Below are 25313 nucleotides of genomic sequence, written 5' to 3' on the forward strand. Positions count from 1 at the left end.
TCTTTTCAGTACTCGTGTGCTTGCGCCCCTTGGAGGCATTCTGTTTAAGTTCCAATTGTAAAGTCATCACCAATAAAACACCCATTTTTGGGACTTTATCTCAAGAGGTTTGTTCCTTACACAATCGTCTGATCTCTTTTTAATTGTTAGCGATTACCCGCATGAAACATAATGCTACAATCTAAAGTGAGCATTAAATTTTGATGGAAATATGTTGTGTTTTATGTTTTTACGAATACGCCAACTAATCATGTCATAGTTACAATTTTTGAAAATTTTCTTGTCCCAATCTGTTGGGTTATGATGTTAAGTGGGATAATGTATTTCATAGGTTTAAGTCGATGAATGAAATAAGTCCAACAACCAAATCCATAAGCTCTACGTGGTCCAATTGTATTCCCTCTTGGATGGCTTAGATTTTAGCCTCTTTTATAGATCCAACTTAAAGCCTAACCCTACCATATTTATAAGGTTATAACCCTTGCTACTTTCTCATGTGATTTGTGTGTGCAAAAGGAGAATTTTCGGCTGCCTCCTTTGAAGTGTGAAAATCCACCTCTTCGGTGTCCAAAACTGGTTGATTACTTTGTGGTCCCTTTATAGCCTACCTTTGTGGTGTTTTCTTCTTGCCTTTGTGGTGACAAATCATCACAATTTCTTGTCATTTGTGGATAAGATTGAATAGCAAACGAGGTGAATATATTGGTTGTGGTTTGGAGGCGGTTGGTTTGATAGAGAAAAATACGTTCGATTGAGCCCAAAAAATACAGATTTGAAGATTCTTGGAGCGAGCTTCCACAACACAATCAATGTTAATTAATTGGATGTAGCATGCTCAGGCCTTTTTTCGTAATCAATTTCAAGAATTTGTCGTCATGACATAAATAAGTTGCATGTTTACTTCAGAACATGGGCTAATAGAGGATTGGGATGTTAATTAACGTAATGTGATAATGAAGTGATTAATACGGAAAGTAAATTGAAGTTCAGTAATATATTGAGATTTTAGTGAAAGTTCAATGAACAAATATGAAATTAACCAGTAGGCACAATAAGAAATTAGGGAATCTAAATGGATCTTTTACGAAATTGATTTCTAATAGTAGAGAGGTATTCGGACCATTTAATTTGGGTTTATTACTAATAAATTGCCCAGACCTAAGCTTGTGACACGTTATAGGGAAAATTTTAGGGCAATTTTCACAAACATAGATAAAATATGGCTCTGTTTAAAAAAGAATAATGATTTTTATTAAATTATGAAAAATTACAACTTCAATCGACACTTAAAAAGAAAAATTCGACAACTCAATAATTATTGAAAAAAATTATTGCATAGCACGTGACACATTGACTTTGGATATGTTTTTCCTTTTCATTTTGCACGACCTGATCTAAAATTTGTCTTAAATTAGGCCTTTTGCTACGCATGTTGATGCTCATACAATTGCAAATTGTTGATGGATGGAGGCGAATATATCTAAGAGTTAAGTTTCAAGATATTGAACAAATGTAGAGCCAGAACTACTGCTATAGTGAAATCCAGATGACACATGATACATTGCCTTCTAAAAAGCGACTGTAACTAGATTTTGCTATCCCCCAAGGGACAAAAGATGCTCTACTTCCTCAAATGGGCACCAAACATGTTCCTAGCTGCACCTATGTTTCAAGACAAATCCCACGAGCAGAACTTGCTAAACTTATTACCGAGTCTTAGATTACAAGCTATGAACAATCCCATAAATCGGCCAAAGAATCGGCCCCTATACAATCCACTCAACACTATTTCATAAATAAATCTGATGGATCAGGTGAGATCTATTTTAAGAAGGACCAAACTTCAAAACGACCACATATTTTCCAACTCAGTATGCATTCACTGAAAATATCCTTATTTATGCCTTTGATTCAAATGGAAAACATGTCTACGCTAGAACTGATGATTCTGGCCATGATTTTTGGAACGTTTATTCTTGTAGTAGTTGCTTGAGCACTGAAATTGATGATGAGCATCCTTCTCCTCTGAGAAGAAGAAGAATGCGGAAAACTTAACAAGGTTTCACAGGGCATTTGAAAATGAGGAACCTTTTGTAGGGTTGCTTGGAGAACCCTCCAGTAAATTTGATTATTATGTCAAATTTACTCCTCTATCTAGAACAAATGGACCAATCATTCCATCTGGATGGGTTGATGATGATGATAATGATTATTGTTGAAAGTAGAAAAAAATGAGACTAGAAGGATCTTAATGAGGACCCAAAGCCATTAAATGCTAGTGCCACATTTGCAGCTACATTTCATCCTCCAGCAAATCTCACTCACATGGAAAATTTTGAGAGATCACATGTGGAAAGTAAAAAATCCAAATACCAGAAAAGCTGATGGATCAGTTGATAAGATTTCTCCAGCAGAAGCAGTCCCGAACTAGCAATTCGAAGATGCTATAAGACAAAATTCACTCCTTAAAAGGATTGATGAAAGTCAACGAAGGATTGAAATGACTCTTAAGCAACAAGCTACTACACTAACCTCCCCCATTGAAATCCGTAAACAAAGAATAGAGAGAGTTCATAATGAAATCATGACCCTTCTAGCCAAAGGACTCCCATTTGATGACCAAGAAAAGGAAATCAAGCAGTTAAAAATCAACTAATATAGAATCCCAAGTCTTTTTATGTTTCGGTACAAATTGGCCTTCCTCCTTATTAATACAATTCTAAACAAATAACCTAGTCACCTTAGAAAAGACACCAAAATATGGAACCACCTCTTTGTTCACTCCTGAAGAATATTAAAGAAAAATAATACCACCTAAAGTCACAAGGAGACAATCACAAAAACCATCAGAATCCTTGGACAACCCTTCCTAAAAACCATCACAAACGATGATACAAAAACCCCATTTCCATAATCCTTAAAAAAATGTAAAATCCAAAACCCAACCCCACCTCAGTCTTTACCCATTTTTATAACTAATGACACCAGGTCTGAGTCTTATGAATCTTCTTCCGATGAAGATTACAATCCTTTATATATGGCTGAAGAAACACGAAGGGGTCCGAAAGTTAAAGAATTGTCTAGTGGAGCATACTCTGGACAACATGAAGATGAATATTTGCCTGACATGGAAGAAGGCCAGACAGTTACAAATAATTACTATTCCAAGCATATTAATTTATTTTTCAAATTCACTCTTGATGACTTACTACCTTCTCGATGGAGATCGAGGTTCCACGAAATATTGGCATGGGGTACTGCAGAACTGACAAAACCTGATGATGCATAATATGGTCATTAGAGGATTTCTGGCCAAGCTCACTGGTCCCATGAAAGAATGGTTTATATCCCTTGGAAGCTATAGACAACGACAATGGGCAAATACCCAAGATCTTGACAACTTCTTTGATAATCTGCACTGGGATTTTTGTGGAAAACCAAACCATGCGAAAGAAAAGGCTCATGAAGAATTCTTTCAATTAAAATATTGTTCTTACAAGCCAAAAGATTGGACAAGCATTTTAAAGAAATCATGAAATGATACTATATTCTTGGAGGACTTAATGGTACTAATCTCAAACAGGCATATCTTGAATCTCTTCCACAACTCTTGGTTAAAAAACCAGTAGAATGATGGAGTTGAAAGGACAGGCACTATCTCAAATATCTATTGGAGAACTTCACAATTGGGTATTAAAAACCCTAAAAAAACTCCGCAACCAAAGGGAATTCTTTAGAGACTTCAACATAAAGGGAAAACAATTTGGCAAAGCTCATAATCAGCCAAAATTTGAAAATCAAATATAGACATGTTGAAAAAGAATGTGGATATTTAAAGCCCTGAAAATTCAAAAGTAGAACTTTCAAGAAAAGGAAAAAGGTTTCCAAGTTTTCTCCCAAAAGGAGATTTTTTAGAAAAAAGGTTTCCCTAAGGAAATGAGACAAATGTTTTATTGGTGGCAGAAAAGGTCATTTTGCAAAGAATTGCTCTAGCAAAAGAAAATACAAAATTCCCAACCAAATCCTTTCAAAAGTTCAAGTTGATATTGATAAGGAAGATTTGGAATCACTATTTTCAGAAGAAGAAGAACAGTCACCAAAAACTATCTTTGCTCTTGAATATCGTGATGATACTCATAGCGATGACAGTAGTGATGAAACTATGCAAGAATGTTTTGGAATGCAGGTCAAAAACCTTTCATTCGTGGTGCCAATTATTGAAATTAAGCTTTTTTCGGGAAAGTATGAAAGACCCATCATCGTTGCAGCATTACTTCATACAGGAGCGGCATTTTCAATCCTTCACCCAGCCATACTACCAGAAAATATGTGGAAACCCTACCAAAAGATTTTTCGAGCAGACAATAAGCATGCTTTGCCATAGAACTCATTAGCAAACCAATAACCCTCCAATTCTTCCCTAAACTAAATATTTCTCACAAACTACGTGGATCGTAATTACTAGGAAAAGATATTGTCATTGGTTTTGATGTTATCAAACAATTATGGGAAAGACAAGTCAAGCCTCTTTCAAATGGACTCAAATTCAAATCCTATTTTATCCATCAAATTGAACTAATAATATATTTTACTCTCACAATACCAACCATAACAGAAACCATTATAAGAGATTGTTGTGCAGAATCTCATACAGAATTCCATACCAAATGCACAAAACCTTTTTGGAAAAACCCAGATTTCTTTATAACATTATTACCCTTTAAAAGAAATGAGGATATCAATCCAACAATAGCAAGTCACACGGAGATGAGTCCTGAATATTTGGAGCTTGCAGCAAAAGAATCGACTCAATTACAATCAGAAGAACTCATAGAACCCACTACATCGCAATGGACATGCCAAGCATTTTATGTTAGCAAAAGAAGTGAGCAAATTAGAGAAAATTTAAGACTTGTCATTGATTATAAGCCCCTAAATCATTTTCTTACAGATGATAAGTTTCCTCTCCCAGATAAGAGAACCATGTTTGCAAAGCTGGCAAAAGCAAAAAATCTTTTCTAAATTTGATTTGAATGCTGGTTTTTGGCAACTGGGGGTCGAACAAAACAAAAAAAAAGGCACAAGACATCATTCTGTATACCAATCAACATTTTCAATAGACGGTTATGACTTTTGGTATAAAAATGGCACATTCTTTATTTCAAAAGGCGATGGTAAATTTTTTTCAGCCACTACTGAAAATAGCATTAATTTATATTGATGATATCCTATTGTTATTTGCGAATAAGAATATTAATAAGTTACTGCTCTAGAAGTTCACAGAAATTGTTAAAGAATATGAGATCATGTTGTCCCAAAAAAAGATGATTATTGCAGTTTCTGAAATTGAATTTCTTGGGATGCATATCAAAAATGGTTGTTATTCACTACAACCATACATTGCTTACGAACTCTTCAAATTTCCTGCTAAAAATTTGGTGAAACAGCAGGTCCAACAATTTCTTGGCGTAGTAAACTACATAACTGACTTCTTCAAACAGTTAGTCCCTGTTATACGACCTTCACATGAAATGCTAAAGGAAAATCCTCCGTAATGGTCATCCAGGCAAGCTCAGACCATCAAAAGGATCAAACAAGAAGTCCATAATCTTCCAGCACTAAAAATTCCCACCGAAGAATTCTACAAACCGATGCAAGTGATCTATATTGGGGAGCAATGATTCTAGAAGAAAATGATGTGAGAGAAACATTTGTGGCTACAAGAGTGGTATGTTCAAAGAATCGAAGGAACATTACAACTCTACATTCAAAGAAATTCTTGCTATAAAATGGGGAATTGAAAATTTTCAGTTTCACCTCATTGGTAACAAATTTTTGGTAGAAATGGACATGAAGGCATTTCGTCAAAAGCTGAATTCAAAAAGAAACAGATTCCAAATTCACAGCTTTTGAGATGGGCGGAATGGTTTTCCAACTTTGACTTTGAAATCAAACATATCAAAGACAAACATAATTTTTTTTTACCTAATTTACTCTCCAGAACAAAACCTTATATCCAACCATAAATCCCTAACATTTGCATGATGAATTCGTCTTCACAAAATCCTCCCATCTAAAACTTTTCTCCTGAACTTCAAACTCTCATCAGAAAAAAAACTATCCACTCAAGATCAAATGAACTCGTGCTAAAATATCAGTATATTGTTATTAGACAAAATGGGAACCATATTCTTGGTGGACTTGGCTTTCACTCAGAATATCCATTTTTAAATCTCTTTTATTTTAATCCATAACAAATTCAAGAAAAAATTTCAAAAGAACTTTTGTGTTTCATATGGTGTCTTCTTGAGATACATCAAATTGCAATTTGTTTTAATGCTAATATCATGGTCTCATGGCTTTCACCACTTTAGAAGGATTACCCAGTATACATTTCTCACTCAAATGATGAAGTTGTAAGATTTTTTGAATGGTTTTATCCTCTCTTACATTGGAGAGAAAAATTTCAATTTTTTTTAATCTAAAATTCAAAGATATTAGAACTTCATCTGTTAATGTCCATGTAATACTAGTGTTCCAAAGACAGGATTATTTCATCGAAGAAGGGTATTATGAACATCTCTCTCACGTTCTAGAATATACGGCCCAGTCGTTCAATCTCCACAAAGAATGAAAAAGATATCCTCAGGAATTCAGAACATTCTAAAGAAAGATGATAGAACAATTTTTGCAAAAATTTGACCTAAGATTGATAATGATGCTCTATGGGAAATTCTTCCAATGGAATATGTGCAAAGGATCCAACAGGGCATTCAGGCTAATATAAAAAGTTTTAAGCCAAATCCACAATTGGTATCCAACCATCCCCTAGAAGACTATCATTTTGACAATTGTTGGAATCAATTATATTTAGGACGACCAACATAAAGTTTGGGACAGATAGCTAAATTTCAGAAGATACTCCTAAAGGACACCAACTCAGAAAGAAAACGTTGAAAATGTTTAATGAAAATGTTCTTTGTACTACTCTTCACATGGGATGTGAAAATCCACATCTCACAAAAAAAAGAGGAAAAGAAATGATATCACAAGATAGAACAAGCTTAAGCCAACAAGCATTAGCAAGCCAACTTGAACCACAATTTCCCAATTTCAAGATTCTCAAAACCCATGGTCTTTTGACACTTTTGACCCTAACTCTCTTGATAAACTTGAGCAACAACTGGAAAAGGAAAGAAAAGAAAATATGCTTTGGTAGAAAAAACTAGATTAGCATTAGATTCGGATGAAATGGCCATGGCAGCAAATCTGAGCACTCCTTGATTCGTAAAGATCATCTTAAGTTAAAAGTATCTTAACATTTTGTATGTGCTAATTGTCATCTCACAAAATAATTGATAAAGCACTGTTTGCTTTATTAAAGTAGATTCCACTTTATCAACAGTAGATCTGGTAAAAAAGATACGTGTCCGCTAGTGTAATAATTGTACTCGTGTCTTGTATGTTTTAAATTGTTTGTCCGATTGGCTAATTATTGTACCAGTCCATGTGACTGTAGAAGATTCTTCTCCTATAAATGGGACTCTCATTCATTGTAGGATTATCGAAAAATTCAAAAATAAAAGCTTGAGTTCCTTAAAGATCACGAGTTTCTAAATCCTCTATGTTTCTCACTGGAATCCAAAATATCGATATTAGTTGTAACAAGTCATGATAAGCCAGCAATTTGAACAGTAATAAAAGTATGCTATGATATTGCCTCTCTGGAGGATCCTTAGCATAAAAAATTATGCTGCAGACTAAAAAAACCTAATCAATGCATGCAAATAAGAAGATTTGACCGGGGTTGATGACATATCAAATTTCGAAAGGCAATAGACTTTCATGATACTACCATTTTGACTAGAGTGGCACACAAAAAACGAGTTGGGCACCCATTACCCATAGGTTGTAGGTTAAGCTCAACAATGAAAGGTTCTTTCAAATGATTGACCCTTGAAATGCTGATGAAGTTGAGATTGAGGATAGGGAGTGTGATGTTGCCTAAGGAAAAATTGAAGAAACAAGACAAAAGCAGAGACATGTGAGGTTGCTTCCGTTGAAGAGAAACTCGATCAAATCATTATCAATATTGATGAGCACGTGGAAACCATTGGACACTTATTCAAAACATTAGAAATTCGTGTAATTGGTTAGCTAAAGGTTTCACAGGTGATGTCCAAAGTGTTATAGATAGACATGCATCTATGAGGGATGACGTCAAAGCACTGAAGGACGACGTTCAATATGCCATGTCGCGACAAGCTTTGTAGGGAAAATTTTTTGGCTGCCTCCATGTCAAAGTCATGGATTCTGTCATTGCCATGTGAGGTCATATCAACCGCTTTGCAGTTACAATGGAGAAAATGAGTAACAAGCAAACAAACTATTGACGGTTCGAGTGCGATAGGATTGCTTAGTCACATCTAACTTTTGATAATAAGCATAACAAAATTGTTGAAATAATGTTTGTAGTCCATGACTACGTAGTAATATCTCTTGGTCCAATTTTCACCGAACCTTCATTTAATCACTCAACTTAATTTTGTTGTAATTTGTCTTCAATTTTTTCCCCCTAATTTTCAATTAAAGCACTATGGTTTTTTCCCCCATTTCAACTAAAGCTCTTTGTTCTAATTTTAGTACACATATTTTAACTTATTTTTTAGTGTTCACAAAAAAGAATTTTTATATTACTCGTTTTGAACTTAAATTAATCTTACATTTAAGTTTCGCAAACGAGGCTCAAGTGGAGGACAATATGCGACATGTGATAGACTAATGAAATTTCTTAAAATTAAATTGAAGCTCAACAATAAATTAAAACGAATATTTAACTATCCAATTAAAATTTCATTGAATTATGATGTAATAAAAGTATTGTTTATTCTTTTTCAAAAGAGAAAAATATTGTTTATTAGAAACCCCAAGCCCATTAAAAAAAGAAAAAAAGAAAAGAAAAAAAAACCAGTAGACACGTGCGTCTCTGCGAATGATGTGACACAGGTCACACAACCTAAATTTTCTGACCACCAATCTGTTCTATATCAGCATCACATCCGCCCGTATGTTAATAAAACCAATTTGTAAGTTGTATAAACGGCTAGCAATAAAGAAATTTTCAATCTTTTATCTGCACCTTAACAAAGATGCGAATAATTGAACAGTGTTTTTAGAGCTCCATTACCTCCGGAGGTGAAAAGGGTAACATTTGATATCTGGCTTCTCTTTTCAATTCACTAATTTATTAGGATTTAGGATTTTACATTTATATGTTGAATTGAATGTGGGTTCTTCGTTTTGATTACTATAGGTTCAAATTTTTCCTCGGGACTGTAAAGGTAATTCTTTTTTCTTTTTTTATGTGTGTATATAAACTGAGTGGTCGTCTTTTTTCTTCTTTTTATTGTATTGGGGTGGAATTTTTATGACGTAGAATGAGTTATTATTTTTTTTAATATTTTGAGCTGATAAATGTTTGACTTTGTTTCCACTGTATATTGGATTCATGAGGATTTTCGTTATTGAAGCTTGGTTTTTTTTGTTGTTGTAAAGGATGATTATTTTGTTTAGATTTTTGCTGTGAATGGCAAATATTTGTTTTTCTCGTTGTTAACTGGATCTGTTGGAATATAAGTGTCACCAGAGCTGGATATTTATGATCTGAAAAGGTAATTTGTCAATTGATTTTTTTTTTTTTTGATAATGGATATCATGGAATACTTTTGTTGTCTTTTTGATGGATTTAAGCTAATGCAAAGTATGAAAAGGATAACTGAAAAATTACTGGTTGATATGTGTGTTATTTTCTCAACTAAATACAGATTACAAGTATGTTTGGCTAAGCTTAAAATAAAATTAAAAGTTACTTTGTTTAAAACATGTTTGGGCGTTTATCTTTTCTTACCTTTATGTAAACATATGGTATTTGATTGAAAATAATCTTACATGCTATTAAATAAGTTACTTATTCAAACTTTGACACATAAAAGTAATTAATTAATGTCAAACTAACCTATTTAGTATTTTCCTCATAAGCGAGCTTTATAAGCTTAGCTGAACCTGCTTTTACCTGAGACATAACCGTTATGTGATCTCTTTTCTTTGAGAGATTTTGAGGACTGAGATGTGAGGTTTCTATTGTGTTCGTTTGAGGCCCCGGAACTTTCAACTGGCCAAGATGCCATCACTGTTTCCTTGGTTCTTGAATGTCAATCTGTTTTGTTTTTTGATGTCTTCGGTGTATGAATAGATATAAAGTTGATCTAATCTAATTTCTGAATCCTAGAGCCTTTTGTCGTACTATGTTAAGGGTGGCTGTTTTTAACTGTATTCTGAGCTTCATGCATTCAGTCTAGCTGTATGTATTAGTACCAAGCTATTCGTTATTGTGGAAAAATTTCTTTCAAGGCTATAAATAGCTGAAATTGACCTTTATTGTGAAAGAAGAATTTTAATTTTTGCTGAAATATGCCACTATCCTTCAATGTTTTCCTGAGGATGCTGGGAATGCCAGTTTAGTGGGCCTCTTGACAAAAGTTGCATTCAGAAGGTCCTACAGAATGAACCAAATTTTGGCAGGTAAATAGATGAATCAAATTGACATGGACCTCAATGAAGACCGCAATTACTTGCCAACTCCAGGGGCGGTGGGTTTAGGCCAAGAATCAAGTAGGGGCAAAAGAAAGTTGACCTCAAAGGTATGGAATTACTTGCTTCCTTCGGGGATCACAATTTTTATAGCTGAAACTAGCCGGGTGACACTTAAAAAGTTTATATAGCTGAAAAAGAAGGCATGGCAGGATTACATAAAACAAGCATGCCAAACTTGCATGGGGATGGCCCAACAGTATATGGGCTTAAATTGTTCTATCCAATTTTATAGGCTCTTAGGGTCTCTCAGGTTTCAGCATGACATGTGCAAAAAATGTTCAGCATCGGGGAGGCTTTCTGGCCTAAATATTCTCTTATCTGGACCCTAAATATTTTATTCTCTTGGTTTTCTGATATTATAAAATTGCCTCTGGACCAGCAGGGGCTAAATAAAAGAACTTTCAGTATACACTCTTTGTTTCAACGAAAAGAAGTACTGAAGTACATAGTTTTTGACTTGCAGTTTTGTTTGGAGAATCTTCCCAACGCTCTAATGTTAGCATACCAAAGCTTCGGGGTGGTATATGGAGATCTGAGCACTTCACCTCTTTATGTTTATAGAAGTATATTTGATGGGAAGTTGCAGAATCACCAAAATTCTGATGCAGTATTTGGTGCATTTTCATTAATATTTTGGACATTAACGCTTATTCCTCTGCTGAAATATGTATTTATGTTGCTGAGTGCTGATGATAATGGTGAAGGTATGCTAAAGTGGATCTGTTCTACAATATTAACCAATAAAAATTTAGTTCTGACTAGTTCTGACCAACCATTCTCAATCACCTCAGGTGGTACTTTTGCTCTTTACTCCTTGCTTTGCAGACATGCAAAATTCAGTTTACTTCCCAATCAACAAGCAGCTGATGAGGAGCTGTTGGCTTACAAATATGGTCCCTCAGGACAATCTTCAACATCTTTAGCATTTAAGAGGTTTCTCGAGAAACACAAGAAGTTGCGTACACTTCTGTTGTTTGTAGTATTACTTGGGGCTGGTATGGTAATAGGTGATGGTGTAATTACTCCTGCAATTTCAGGTATGAGAATGTTATCGTTGATGTGGTTCCAATGAGATCAGTTCAAAGAAATTTAATGTTATCTTCATTATTGACTATTTCGGTATCGACTGTGGGTCAAGCTTGATGCCAAGTTAAACAACTTTAAGATCATTTCTTTCTATAATGACCTTACATGAGTCTATATTGTGCTTTGGCTAATACTGTTAATTTTATATGTGACACTTATACAAGGGGGTTCAGTTTGTGCTATCGCTAATATCTAGTCTTGAAGTTTATGTTTAGATTGTTATGATTGAGCATGAGGGGAAACGAACCAAATCTTTTACCTAATTTGACGAAATGATGGTGCTTACTTTAAGTAGTTATTTAGATTGAGAACACAACAGAAACATTTCAATGGGGAATACTCTAATGAAATAAACCAAATCTTTTCCCTAATTTGACGAAATGATGGTGCTTACTTCTAGTAGTTATTTATATTGAGAACACAACAGAAACATTTCAATGGGGAATACTCTAATGAAATGAACCAAATCTTTTCCCTAATTTGACGAAATGATGGTGCTTACGTCAAGTAGTTATTTATATTGAGAACACGAGAAATACTTCAATGGAGAATACTCCATACCAAAATCATTTTTTAAGTAGTCATGTTTGTTATACATTTGATCCTTTGTTTTTTCCTTCTCCCTTATTCATGTACTTACTGTGCATTTGATATTTGCTATTACTTCAGGTATTGTAACAAAGCTCTGTTTCACTCTCTTAACAAACAATGTATACATTATTTTATGACAGTTCTATCATCAGTATCTGGTCTTGAAGCTGCTGGAACAAATTTGAGTAAGGGTATGCACTGTTCTTCGTTTTATGTTGAATAGAGCCCTATTTGTTTTGATACAGATGTATTATAAATATCTTTTCTGGACCGAGTTATTGTCCTGATTATCAAGACAATATTCTATATGTAGGTGAAGTACTATTGATTGCTTGCATCATATTGGTCGGCCTGTTTGCTTTGCAGCATGTTGGAACCCAGAAGGTCGGTTTCTTATTTGCGCCCATCGTTATTCTCTGGTTGATATCAATTTTTTCCATTGGGCTTTATAATACAATACATTGGAACCCGAAAATTGTTTTGGCTCTTTCTCCACACTATATCATCAAGTTCTTTAGTCAAACTGGTATAGATGGATGGATTTCACTTGGAGGGGTCCTCCTCTCAATAACAGGTAAATAAAATCTAAAGCTTTGTCTCTTGAGAACATTACAATCATTTTTCTTTTGTTAGATTTAGACGTGGACCCTGTTTTTGAATCATGTTAATTTAATATGTTAACTTGTCTATGAGAATTTGCTTGAGCTTTGAAACTAATGCCTGTACATTGTGGGGTTATCAGGCACAGAGGCAATGTTTGCAGATTTGGGTCATTTCAGTGCGTTTTCAATAAGGGTAAATCCACATCTTTGTAGCTGTAGCAAACATTCAGGTGTGAATGTGCATAATAAGAATGCAATATTTTATGCTTTATGCTAGGATAGTAAGAACTTAATATTTATTTTGATGAGCTTAGAGACCTAGAATATATAATTTTTCTCCTGCTAGAACTTGTAGAGTTGTGAATCCCATGACTTACTTCGTTTGTGGGTGGAGAGCACACCTGTTAGTGTTGGATAAAAATCCATTTTAATCTTGTCTGTGGTTTATCCAGTGACATATAATTACAATCTACTCATTATCTCACTTTTAATCTGAATGTTTTCTGTTTGTTCAGATTGCATTTGCATTCGTCGTATACCCTTGCTTGGTAGTGCAATATATGGGCCAGGCTGCTTTTCTATCGAAAAATATTTCTTCAATCCCGAACGGCTTCTATGATTCGGTTCCTGGTTAGTTTTGTTTCTAGTTATGCTGAGATTGATATCATGGTTTTCTTTTCCTAAGCCTGGTAATTTTGGATTGCCTTGCAGATGGTGTATTTTGGCCTGTCCTCATTATTGCCAGCCTTGCAGCAATTGTTGCGAGTCAGGCTATCATTTCGGCCACATTCTCTATTGTTAAGCAATGTCATGCTCTTGGTTGCTTCCCACGCGTAAAGGTTGTTCACACCTCAAAACATATCCGTGGACAGATCTATATACCAGAGATTAATTGGATCCTCATGATTCTTACTCTTGGTATAGCTATTGGGTTTCAAGACATAACTACAATTGGAAATGCATATGGTACGTCATAAATGTTCAATAGCATTCATTGTTTCATTTTTTTTTTATCAACGATAAGATCATTTTTTTTATTTTTTATTTTTGGAATTTAATCATTCTAAGATAAATGTCTTGTATGCATCGTATAATGTTCCAATAGCTATGAACATAATATAATTATTACTTAGAAAATGCCACGTGACATTACTTGAGCATCGTTGAAAGATATCAATAGTATCTATTGGGAGATGCTATCGAGAATATCTCAACATATAATGAACTGTTGCATCAACTGAATTACAGAGCAATTATGCTTACTGATGTCCGGAATATTTTGTTTTCCATTCTCCGATAAATCGACTTCTCATATTTTCAACTCTTAACTAGAAGTTCTATAAATCAAGGCTCCTGTGATGTGGATTCATATGGTTTCCCTTACAGTATTATATGAATCTAGATCTTAATCATTTTATTATGCTATTTTCATTGATTGAATTCTAATTTTTCTCTTTTTGAGTTTCTAACACGTCATATGGAAAGATGAAAATTTTGATCTCTGCGCTTCTGCCCTCTCTAACCTCTCCTCTCCCAGAAAAATTTGCGAAAGAAAAGAACTTCACTTGTGGTCTTCCTGTTGAAATTGTGCTTGCTCCTGAGAATTATGCATTCTCGTGATTATCAATAATTATGTACATGAATATAATGTACTTGATCCCCTATTATTGTTTTTCTGTCTACTGTATAAGCAAGAAAAAGAAATTGCATAAAAGAGAATAAAAATGAGAAAGGGATTTGTCTTTGATTGTGGAGAATGGTGACTGGCAAATGAAATGAGATACACAAGAATATGCTAACAAAAACAAAAAGAACTATATAGTCTTATTAGCAGGTTCTGATTACAAAGACAGCAATGATCTAGCATCTTCTTTTTGTGCAAACTATTATAAGATAAATCACATTTCTTAAGAGAGCTCATACTTCTACTGTGACTTATCTGACAACTTGATCTGCTGTGGATCATTTTCATGGTGTAGAACATTTAAACTTTGAAAATCCTTTTTTTTCCCTATTAATTTGGTATGTTCTTCAGTTTCTATTATCCTTTTTGAATAATATACTGAAATCTATTTACTTGTTATGAGTTATTTCTTATACTCAAGCTTCTTTTTGCCAGGCTTAGCTTGCATGTCAGTTATGTTTATTACAACTTTTCTCATGGCACTTGTCATGGTCTTTGTATGGCAAAGAAGTATTGTACTAGCTGCTGCTTTCCTCCTTTTCTTTTGGTTCATTGAAGGGGCTTATCTACTAGCTGCATTTACAAAAGTTCCTCAGGGAGGATGGGTGTCCCTTGTTCTGTCTTTCATCTTCATGTTTATCATGTTTGTTTGGCACTATGGAACTCGCAAGAAGTACAACTTTGATCTATACAACAAAGTGCCGATGAGATGGATCCTTGGCCTCGGCCCAAGCCTTGGCATTGTCCGTGTGCCTGGGATAGGCCTCGTATATTCAGAGCTTGCAACAGGAGTACCTGCAATCTTCTCACATTTTGTCACAAATCTCCCAGCTTTTCATAACGTTTTGGTGTTTGTTTGTGTAAAATCTGTTCCAGTGCCCTATGTCTCTCCTGAGGAACGCTTCCTCATTGGCCGCATTGGCCCGAGACCCTATCGCATGTATCGGTGCATTGTGAGATATGGGTACAAAGACTTGCAGAAAGATGATGAGAACTTTGAGAATCTTCTAATTCAAAGTGTCGCCGAGTTTATCCAAATGGAAGCTGTAGAGCCTCAGTTTTCAAGCCCAGACGCTGCATCATATGACGGGAGAATGGCAGTCATAAGCTCCCGCACTATTCAATCCAGTTCAACTCTAATTGTGTCGGAGACTGAGGATTTTGGTTCGATTAGTTCCATTCCAAGCAGTAAATCTTTAACTCTCCAAAGTTTAAGATCTGCCTACGGTGATGAGAACCCACCAATCAGAAGGCGTCAAGTGAGGTTTCAGGTACCACACAACCCCAGGATGGATCCTGCAGTAAGGGAAGAACTCTTAGACTTGATCCAGGCGAAAGAAGCTGGCGTTGCTTATATACTAGGACACTCTTATGTGAAGGCAAGAAGATCATCTTCATTCCTGAAGAAATTTGTGATTGATATCGGCTACTCATTTCTTCGTAAGAATTGCAGGGGTCCGGCTGTGGCGCTTCATATTCCTCATATTAGTCTGATTGAAGTAGGCATGATATATCATGTCTAGGGATTTGTTCACTGTAAGTCTTTTCTTCATGGCCTTCCTGGACTTGTCCTTACAGGTAATTCGTGGGAATGCAACAGCCTAAGACGCCATGTCGGCTACTCTATAAACTCATCTTTTTATGTATATACACACAACTCTTAACTAAGAAGTATATCGTGTTGCTCAGCATTCATTTGTTGAACCTTGTTTATAAGTGAGGATTTGAGCATAGGTTTATGCTTTGTTGTTGCAATTCACTATTTACCTCTGCATCGGCTTTGTTCGTAGATGAGTGATTAAAAAATTCAAATGCAGCAACTATCGCCCCTCGCGTTTATTTTTCCATTAAAATATACTTGTTCCATACCTCAGTGTCGGTTTTTCATATTTCTTATCTTGTTTTCACGAGAGCTTTTGAGATTGAAAAGTTGCAATAATTTATGATGTGATGAGGGATCCGTACTTGTTTAGACATTTAGCATTGAATCTTTCATTTTTATTTGTATTGATAGTCTTATTCGATAGTTTTTTATTTATTTATTTATTTATTTATTTATTATTATTATTATTATTATTATTATTATTATTATTATTATTATTATTATTATGCTGTTAAAATGGCTAATCAAAAATAATTTCAATAAAAAGTAATTTTGAAACTCTACGAAGAAGAGAAAAAAGAAGAAGAAAATAACAATATCTTTCATGCTTTCTACTCTGTATGTATTTATTTTCTAGAAAATATTTTCTTTAAGAAAAAGATAGCTTAATGTCAAAATTTTTAAATAGGTTACTTATAAGTAGAGTCAAACATTCTTATTCATGAAAATTGAGAATTTTTGAGAAAATCTTTCAAGAATAACTGCAAAATGAGTTAAATGGAGCAAGGATCATCGACAAAATTTCTATACATACTTGGGGACAGTATTATCGTCGGTGATGCTAATGAAATTAAACATTTGGTAATTTGGACAGAATAATTGACAAAAAAATTATCAATCATTATCCACGTTCCTCTGTCAAAGTTTAGCCTGATAGTAATATATAAGTTGTATGATTAGCAATCATAGATGGTGACTACACCGCACCAACAAGAAAGTTGTTGATGAAGAAATTAAGTGTCAAACTAGTGAAATTTTATGTAATGAAACAATTCATGTTAAAATATTTTATTCATTTTGGCAGATTTTGTCTCAATAAAAGAGAAAAAAAACTAATTAAAAATTGGGCGAATTGAAATAATACTCGGCAAAGTGGAAATCCCAAATTGAAAGAAAATAGTTCACATTCAAATTAAATTCATGTTTCTCATTTTTTTATTTTTATTTTTATTTTTATTATTATTATTATTTTTTTTCTTGTTTGAAATTTCTTATTTCCAACTGCAATAAAAGTTGAGACAGCACGTTTGATGCGCGACAGTCGATCCAATACCATGAATACTCTTGAAACTAGGGAGGCTTTGACTTCGATTTTACCATACTTACCACTAATTCTCCGTTCCTCGGCACTATTCTGGCCGCCGCCGATGGTGGAAGCGCTGAAATCCCTAGCCAGAGGACCTCTGCACAGCAACGTTAACTCGGGTCAAGTTTTTGCCATCGCCATTTCAGACCTTCGTAATTTACTTAGTTTGCCGGATTCCGCCCTCCACCCCTCCGCACTTCACGGTTATGCCCTCTTCTTTGATGACGTAAGAATTTATTTAATTGTTTCATTTTGCCTGTTCAATTTTTCGTTTAAGATGAATAGCGTCTAACTTTAGGCGATCATGGAGTAAATTTTTGAAAGATTTTACTCATTATGTCAACGTTTGCAAGTTTTGATAAAATTTATAGGTTATATTAAGCATAAATATGTTTTTTGCTTTATTCAAATTGCTGCTTGGCATTGCATTTCTGTCCATGCCAAATGAATTTTTCACTTCGATGCTACCCTGCAAGAATAGTTATTATACTACAATCCAAAGTGGGAATCTTTTGAACTCAAATGTAATTTAGAAACATTAAACGTGTGAGAGGCTATGCATAGTATGAACACGAAAATGCGACTGGATCTGCTAACTGACTATCTATGTAAATTTTAGGCAAATGGAAGATATTTACCATGTTAAGAGAGAGGTTCTATACAATGGTTATTGGACGAGTTACTTTATGATACTCAGAATTAGGCCATTACGGGACAACTTCCATAATACTAACATCATTGAAGTGAGGATGTTAAGGTCACGTTCGAAGAATAATATAGGAAATAGAAATATGGGCCAACTGGAGGTTGATGGGTCTTGACTTGATTAGGCCTAAAAGAGTTCCTATTTGCAAGAGTGATATACTTCTGACAGGAGAGAATGGTAGACCAAAATTGCCATGACTTGAAGTTTTTGCAAAAGATTAATTTACAAAAGACAGTTCTAAGGAATGGCAAAGGAGGATACATATAACTAACCCCTAAGTTTATTTCGGATAAGCCTTACCTTGTTGTTCTTGACATCTTATTGTATTCTAATGGGTTGTAGTGAAGTAGTAAAGTGATTTGCCTCATTCTTGTATTTCAAATGCACAATTTATTTGCTGAGTGAAGGATAATAAGACTGATTTATTCTAATTAATTTGGCTGCTTTGATTTTAGTTTATGAGTAGGGACGCGTCTGAGAAGTGGTTTGGCAATGTGGTTCCACAACTGGCGGATTTGCTATTGAGGTTACCAGAATTGTTGGAGTCACACTATCAAAATGCAGCTAGTTTCAATGGAACAGAAACTGGTCTTCGGTTACTGGAATCACAACAGCAGGGTATTGTGTTTCTCAGTCAGGTAAACTTGTACTATAGTTTTTAAGCTTGACCACCTGTATAGATTTTTTTCAATGCTAACTCATTTACTTTAGCAGCACATAACATTTCAGATTGAGTAACACGGTATTCATGTTCCCCAATTTTACTTGTTTTCTCAAACTTTTGGAACTTTGAATGGGTGATGATTATAGTAGTGTATGGTGTTATCAAAGTCTGAATGTCAACCCCACTTTGGTTTATCCTAAGCTGATTTAAAGTTGAATACTCTATTTGTCTTTTGAAAACGAGTTTAAACCTTTTAGGTGATGAAATTATACCACTTTCCATTCTATTTCTGAATTCAATTTTGGATAACCCAACTGCTAGGTCAGATTTATGGTATGAAATTACGTAAGAATTGATTTCCAACCTTAAGATAACTGTTCTAGATTTTGAAGTAATTAGATTCATGTGTAGTTTTTAGAACTTCAAACCATTTATTTTTGCAGTGACATCAAATGCACCTTCTGTGTATTGCTCAAAATGCTCTTTGCAGTTAGCTTTGGCTGTGTTTTATTTGATTGTTCTCTGGCTCATGAAATTTGAACTGCTATTTGTCCTTAACCGAATTCAAAATGAGGTGTGGAAGTTTCCTACTAGGTGATGAAATTACCACGTTCCAGTTCATTTTGGAATTCGTTGGGATACGCAATTGCTTGGTTATTTACGATCAAACATTGCATTGGAATTTTTTTAAAAAAATTCTAAGATGGCTATTTGGATTTTAAATTAAGTTTGCGCTAACTTATTACTAGTTTTGAAACCATTTTACCTTATATATACGTCAGATGTACTCAGCTCTACAAATTGCTAGAAGAACGTTATTTGAGTAACGTTGACTGTGTTCTTCTTAGATTCCTGAAATTTTAACTCTCTTCTTCATGGTGTTATGAAAGTTTACAATTTTTTATTTTGTGCTGGCAATGTTGTTTTAGTAATGTATAATTATAGTTGCAATTTGTAACCCTAGAAAAACTGAAATTTATGAGATTAGTTATGTTTTCTGTATTTTGATATAGAGCCAAAAATAACTGGGGATATCATGTTGATATTCATACTGCCTGATTCAAACAGGGAAAGAGATGGATAAATTGAAACACTGTTTAAACTTTGTTTTACGTTTGTACTTGTAATATGATTGTGCTACAATGTTCCATCAAACACACTGAAATGGCAATTGATATTATCCTCCGTGAATCTATTCTAGCAAATGAGCGGTGGCGGTGGTGGTGGCACTCAAGTATTTTTCTTGTTAACTGTGATTGGACAAGTCTTCCCCTGCTTAAGGTTTAGATCTCCACTTCTTTGGTGCCTGCGTTCCAGTTCAGAAACCTTAGAGAAATCTCAGTAGAGGTGCCAGGCTGTGTCCCTGTGAAAACCCTCCCTTGGACTCTCAAGTGAGAACATCAACAGTATGGAAGAACAGGGGTGAAAAAATGATTTTTGCATGAGTAATTGTATATGAATCTTTAATTGACTCAAAGATTTCTTTAAGATGCCCTTTTTCTCATCTATATTTGATAGGCTGCATGCATTGCTCAATCAAGGCTTACTACTGTGTTGGCTAGGGTTGCAGCTGTCAGCCGTGCCTTTTCAGTATTTAGTTGGCTCTTGTTTTGTTAGTTGGTTGAGCGAATGCACATGGTGGTCCTATTGGGTTCGAGGGGATGACTTATACCAACTTAAAAGGTCCTGTGCCTTAAATAAGGGGAATGAGTTTGGGCGAATTTTTAGCTGTGTATTTGATAATTGGGCCACAAATCAATCCTTACTACTGTAAAATTATACCCACTACAGGAGGTTCCAAAATACAACACTTGGGATAATGACTAAATATCAGCGAAACATGATCTTATGATAAAAAAAAAAAAAAAGAAAAGAAAAGGGAAATGAGAAACCATTTATCTCTACTCAGGTTGACTAACTGTCCTATTGCTTTTAATGGTTGCTGGATATTGTTTTATTTTCTTTTTTTCCATTTCCATTATGAATTCCTCTTGTCAAAGGGATTTCTATTGCTTGTAGCTTTAACTTATCCATGAATAACATAATTCAGTTGTTTGGTGCAATCACCTGGAAAAAATAAAGAAGAGTGGAATGAAACAAACATTGTGCTATAAACCCCTTGCCATTTTTCACCTCATGAATTTAAGCATCCTTTTTTCTGTCTTAAAGTTTGGTGTGTTCTATCTTCTTCGTGACTATGATTTGTGTTCTGATAGTATGAATTCTGATCGTGAGTGCTTTTGTTTATTTCAGGAATTGATTGCTGCTCTTCTCGTTTGCTCTTTCTTTTGCTTGTTTCCGGCCACTAATAGAGGTGCCAAACATCTCCAAGCAATCAACTTTGATAATCTATTTGTGTATGTTTTCATCCACTTGCCCAATTATGTTTTTATTTTTCTTATTTGTTGTCTTTTGCATCCATACTGATGGCTGTTGATAAATATATAAGAACGTGCCAATTTTAGTAAAAATAACTGTCCTGTTTTCCATATAGTTCCCTCAAGGCCTCAACTTATATGTGTAAAGAACCTTAGATTGACGTTTTAATGGAGGTGCTAAATTTTACATAGTAATATTTGTGCAAAACAAATTGATTACCTTTCAAAAAAAATAAAAAAAGGAAAAATAAATAAATAAATGAATCTATATATATATAAGGATAAGGACGTATCGACGGAAAATAAATTGCACATGTCGAATGGATCAGAGAAGGTAGGGTTCCCCTGCAAACTATTCGAGCTAAAATTGATTATTGTTCCTATACAGTTCGAACTATCTATGGGGTCTTGGGTATCAAAATTTGGATATTTATAGACGAAGAATAAGAAATCTTACTTGTCTTTCCCTTCTATCCATTGATAGAAAAAAAAAAAATAGAAACTCGTTCATTCTTTTTCTGGTGAATCAATCATCGGTGCTTCGTATTTTTTATTTCAGCATATCGATTTACGCATACGCCTAGCCTATATTTTTTCTTTTCGTTTTTTTATACCCTTTCATAGACGAATTCCGCATATTTTCACATCTAGGATTTACATATACAACATATATCACTGTCAAGAGGGAATTTCTTGTTAGTTAGGTTAGGTTTATATATATATATATATTTATTTATTTATTTATTTATTTATTTATCCTTTTTTTTTAAAGGTAATCAAATTGTTTTGCACAAATATTACTATATAAAATGTATGTATTGCATGTTGTAGAAGGAAAACATCATTAACAGGCTCTAAATCTTGCTCTAAATCTTTTAATGATGCACAATTATGTCTGTGTGGATGGAAACCCACTATAAAGTGCCAGTACAAATGCACACAAGTGTATGCATACTAGGTAATTTTAGTGATTGTTTCTGTGAAAGTGCTCTAGTTGCGTTCGCCGTCCATTCATTTTTACCTCAATGTAACACAGGTTAGAGTTAAGTTACTAAACAACTTACAACATTCTAATATGCTCTCATTTTTTTATTTTTTTATTTTTTTTGTTGAAGCAGAATGGATTCATCTAGTTCTGTTTTTTCAGGTGTTTGTACGAGTCCCATGACATTTCACAGGAAAATAAAATAAAGTGCATTGTTCACTATTTTGAGAAGATATGCTCATGTATGCCTGTGGGAAATGTCTCATTTGAACGGAAAGTTCTTCCTTTGACAAATAGCCCATCCCACATTTCTTCCCCAAAGGCTAATTTTTGGAGCAAGTCTAGCGTCTCCCTTTGCCATTTTGAGGTAATCAATGAATAATCAACATTTATCTAGTGGTTTGAGTATTTTTTACTTTGAAGTTCAAGTTCTCGTTTAGAGCAATCCATAGCCTTATTAGACATGGCTGCTAACCTCATCCAGTCTGGAGATCAAACCAGTCAAGGGCTAGGGAAATACTGGTCCAGTGGTTCTGTGGTTGAACCAGTATGTTGCGTATATTAATATTCATATTGAAGTAATGACAATATATATGTGATTTCTTATTATTTGGGATTCAGAAATAGTGAAAGAATGTCTTAACTAGGTTATATGATTTAGAAAATGTTTGCAATAGTTAAATGCTGTTATTATATTAATTACGTTTCATATACTATTTTGATATTTGATTTTTACAACTTTGTTGTGTGCAAGTTTATTTGAAAATAAGGCGTGTACTATAATTTTCACCACTCTGAATTCTTTAGATTTTCTTTTGTTTCTTCTAACGTGAAGGAATGTAGATATTATGCATTCTCATAACATTTTTAGCATAAAATATCATCTTGTTTCTCAAAACTAATTTCAGCTGCTTTTAAGGATATAACAGTATATAGATTCAGGTTCTTCATAGAATCTTCAGTAAAGCTAACTTAATAAAAAGTTGCAGATTTTTATTTTTTCTTGTTCATATGTCGTATATTTAACTTCGGTCTCTAACAATCTAGATCTCTATCTTAACTGTTTGGAATGTCAATGGCTGCAATCCTAGATTCAATACTTTTTGCAACCATTTCACTATTTCCGAGGTGAGATGGATCTAGCTGGTTTCCTCAAACCCACCTGGAAATATCCGAGTCTGGAAGTTCATCCACCTATTGCATTTCCAATCAGATTGTCAACCAGTTTGGGATTGGTTTTAATAATTTCCCTTTATTCTCTTTGGTCTTAGTTCTTATGTAATACTTTATAATTTTATGTTTTTATCTTAATGGCCACTTGATTTTTCTTATTCAACCCTTTTTAATCACCTGGTTAAATTTGAGTTTTGGCGTCTGTTCATCTAGAACTATTCCCCTCACACATACGGAACTACCCTTTCACGTTAATATTATAGCTTGTCCTGTAAGAATAATGTTTTAAGAAAAAAATTTAAATTTTGCAAATGCTTCTGGTATGCCCCATTTTTGGTACTCAGTATATAGTTCAATTTCTTTTTGTTCTTTGGCAGGTTCATAGTTCAGGTTTGATTGAAGATCAACCTGCTGAAGCTCTTGAAGTAGATTTTGCAAATAAATACATAGGAGGTGGTGCTCTTTTCCGGGGATGTGTACAGGAAGAGATTCGTTTTATGATCAATCCAGAATTGATAGTTGGTATGCTTTTCTTGCCTGCAATGGCAGACAATGAGTCTATTGAAATTATTGGTACACAGAGATTCTGCGATTACACTGGATATGCTTCTTCATTCTGCTTTTCTGGTGACTACAAGGACGTCAAGGGTGTTGATTCAATGGGAAGGCGTAAGACAAGGATAATTGCAATAGACGCACTATCCCGTGTCGGTAAGAGACAATACACACCGGAATGCCTTCTCCGAGAGACTAATAAGGCATTTTGTGGCTTTTATGATCAATCCAGAAGACAGCAATACGAAAATCTGTTTGTAGACACTGAATTTTCGGAGGCTGAGTTTGATGAAGGCAATAGGAACCCTCTTGAAAGTTCCACGAGAAATCTCTTGACTTCCTTTCAATCAGTCAATGAAACTTCTAGTAACCAACCAATGAGGGTCAACGAGCAGAAGTGGGATGACGATAAAGTCGGGATCGCTACAGGGAATTGGGGCTGTGGTGCTTTCGGGGGAGATCCTGAAGTCAAAGCCATAATTCAGTGGCTAGCAGCGTCTCAAGCACTAAGACCTTTCATCTTATATTACACATTTGGCTTGGAGAGCTCGAGGAAGCTTGACAAGGTAGTACAATGGATTATATCCCAAAAATGGAATGTGGGAGAACTTTGGGAAATGTTGGTCGAGTATTCGAGGCAGAAACTGAAGCAACAAACCAAACTTACCTTCTTCGAATGGCTTCTTCCCTCATTATATGATGATGATCCCATGATAATGGACACGTCATTTACTTGATAAAATTCTCTGCCCATTTTCACGTCGTTTCTGAGTTTCGGAAGTTTTTATTGAATTGAAAATATGGAGTGACACAAAATGTAGATAAAGAAGGTTTGGTGTTCGTTTATTGAGACGATGTTGTGTCTGTGTTTGGATGTTCTAGTTCAATATGTTTGGAGGTGCCTAACAGAAACACAAGATACATTTTCAAAGTCGACTGTGTTAGATTCATATGAAGTTAGCACTCAACAATGTCAGCCCAATTTACTTTACATCTCTAATCACAATTAATTGATTGATGATCTTTGCTACAAGCCTCCGACCTTGAATGGTAGCTAACTTGTTACATGCTACAATGATATAGACTATGCATCGAGTATTAATTTTCTTTTTGTACTTCAGAAGTCAGGTCGTTTATTTTTAGTTTCCGTTTAGTACATCATATTATACAGTAGCGCTAATGGAAATGATTAGTTGACAATTATACTACAAGTGTTGCTATGTGACACATGAGAAACAAAAATTATAACATGAGGATTATGGCAATG

General features: G+C 34.5%; 2 protein-coding genes across 4 annotated transcripts; both read left to right on the plus strand.

The window, feature by feature from the left end:
• The first annotated feature begins 9062 nt into the window (after positions 1–9062).
• Positions 9063–16436, plus strand: LOC111393563 (potassium transporter 4-like). 3 transcript variants are annotated; one of them, XM_023019152.1, is made up of 11 exons: positions 9063–9204; positions 9314–9341; positions 10582–10700; positions 11117–11357; positions 11445–11690; positions 12471–12521; positions 12644–12904; positions 13073–13125; positions 13448–13562; positions 13644–13898; positions 15052–16436. In XM_023019152.1, the coding sequence occupies exons 3-11, from the start codon at positions 10590–10592 to the stop codon at positions 16137–16139; spliced, it is 2421 nt and encodes an 806-aa protein (XP_022874920.1). In that variant the 5' UTR covers positions 9063–9204; positions 9314–9341; positions 10582–10589; the 3' UTR covers positions 16140–16436. The 3 variants fall into 3 exon arrangements, with proteins under 3 accessions (XP_022874920.1, XP_022874923.1, XP_022874922.1); XM_023019155.1 differs by lacking the exons at positions 9063–9204; positions 9314–9341 and adding an exon at positions 9349–9671; XM_023019154.1 differs by lacking the exons at positions 9063–9204; positions 9314–9341 and having other exon boundaries at positions 9697–10700.
• A 1041-nt stretch (positions 16437–17477) lies between these two features.
• LOC111393564 (poly(ADP-ribose) glycohydrolase 1-like) lies at positions 17478–25039 on the plus strand. The gene is made up of 5 exons (XM_023019156.1): positions 17478–17811; positions 18747–18929; positions 21209–21312; positions 22481–22685; positions 23869–25039. The coding sequence occupies exons 1-5, from the start codon at positions 17530–17532 to the stop codon at positions 24781–24783; spliced, it is 1689 nt and encodes a 562-aa protein (XP_022874924.1). The 5' UTR covers positions 17478–17529; the 3' UTR covers positions 24784–25039.
• Positions 25040–25313: the final 274 nt, after the last annotated feature.

This window comes from Olea europaea, chromosome 4 (assembly GCF_002742605.1).
Source record: "Olea europaea var. sylvestris chromosome 4, O_europaea_v1, whole genome shotgun sequence".
NCBI classification, from domain to species: Eukaryota; Viridiplantae; Streptophyta; class Magnoliopsida; order Lamiales; family Oleaceae; genus Olea; species Olea europaea.

Coding starts and splice junctions, on each gene's coding strand:
- LOC111393563 (XM_023019152.1), top strand. CDS start 10,590: ATGAATCAAATTGACATGGACCTCAATGAAGACCGCAATTACTTGCCA. Junction 11,358..11,444: donor TGCTGATGATAATGGTGAAG/GTATGCTAAAGT, acceptor CAATCACCTCAG/GTGGTACTTTTGCTCTTTAC. Junction 12,905..13,072: donor GGTCCTCCTCTCAATAACAG/GTAAATAAAATC, acceptor TGGGGTTATCAG/GCACAGAGGCAATGTTTGCA.
- LOC111393564 (XM_023019156.1), top strand. CDS start 17,530: ATGCGCGACAGTCGATCCAATACCATGAATACTCTTGAAACTAGGGAG. Junction 17,812..18,746: donor ATGCCCTCTTCTTTGATGAC/GTAAGAATTTAT, acceptor CTTTGATTTTAG/TTTATGAGTAGGGACGCGTC. Junction 21,313..22,480: donor AACTTTGATAATCTATTTGT/GTATGTTTTCAT, acceptor CTGTTTTTTCAG/GTGTTTGTACGAGTCCCATG.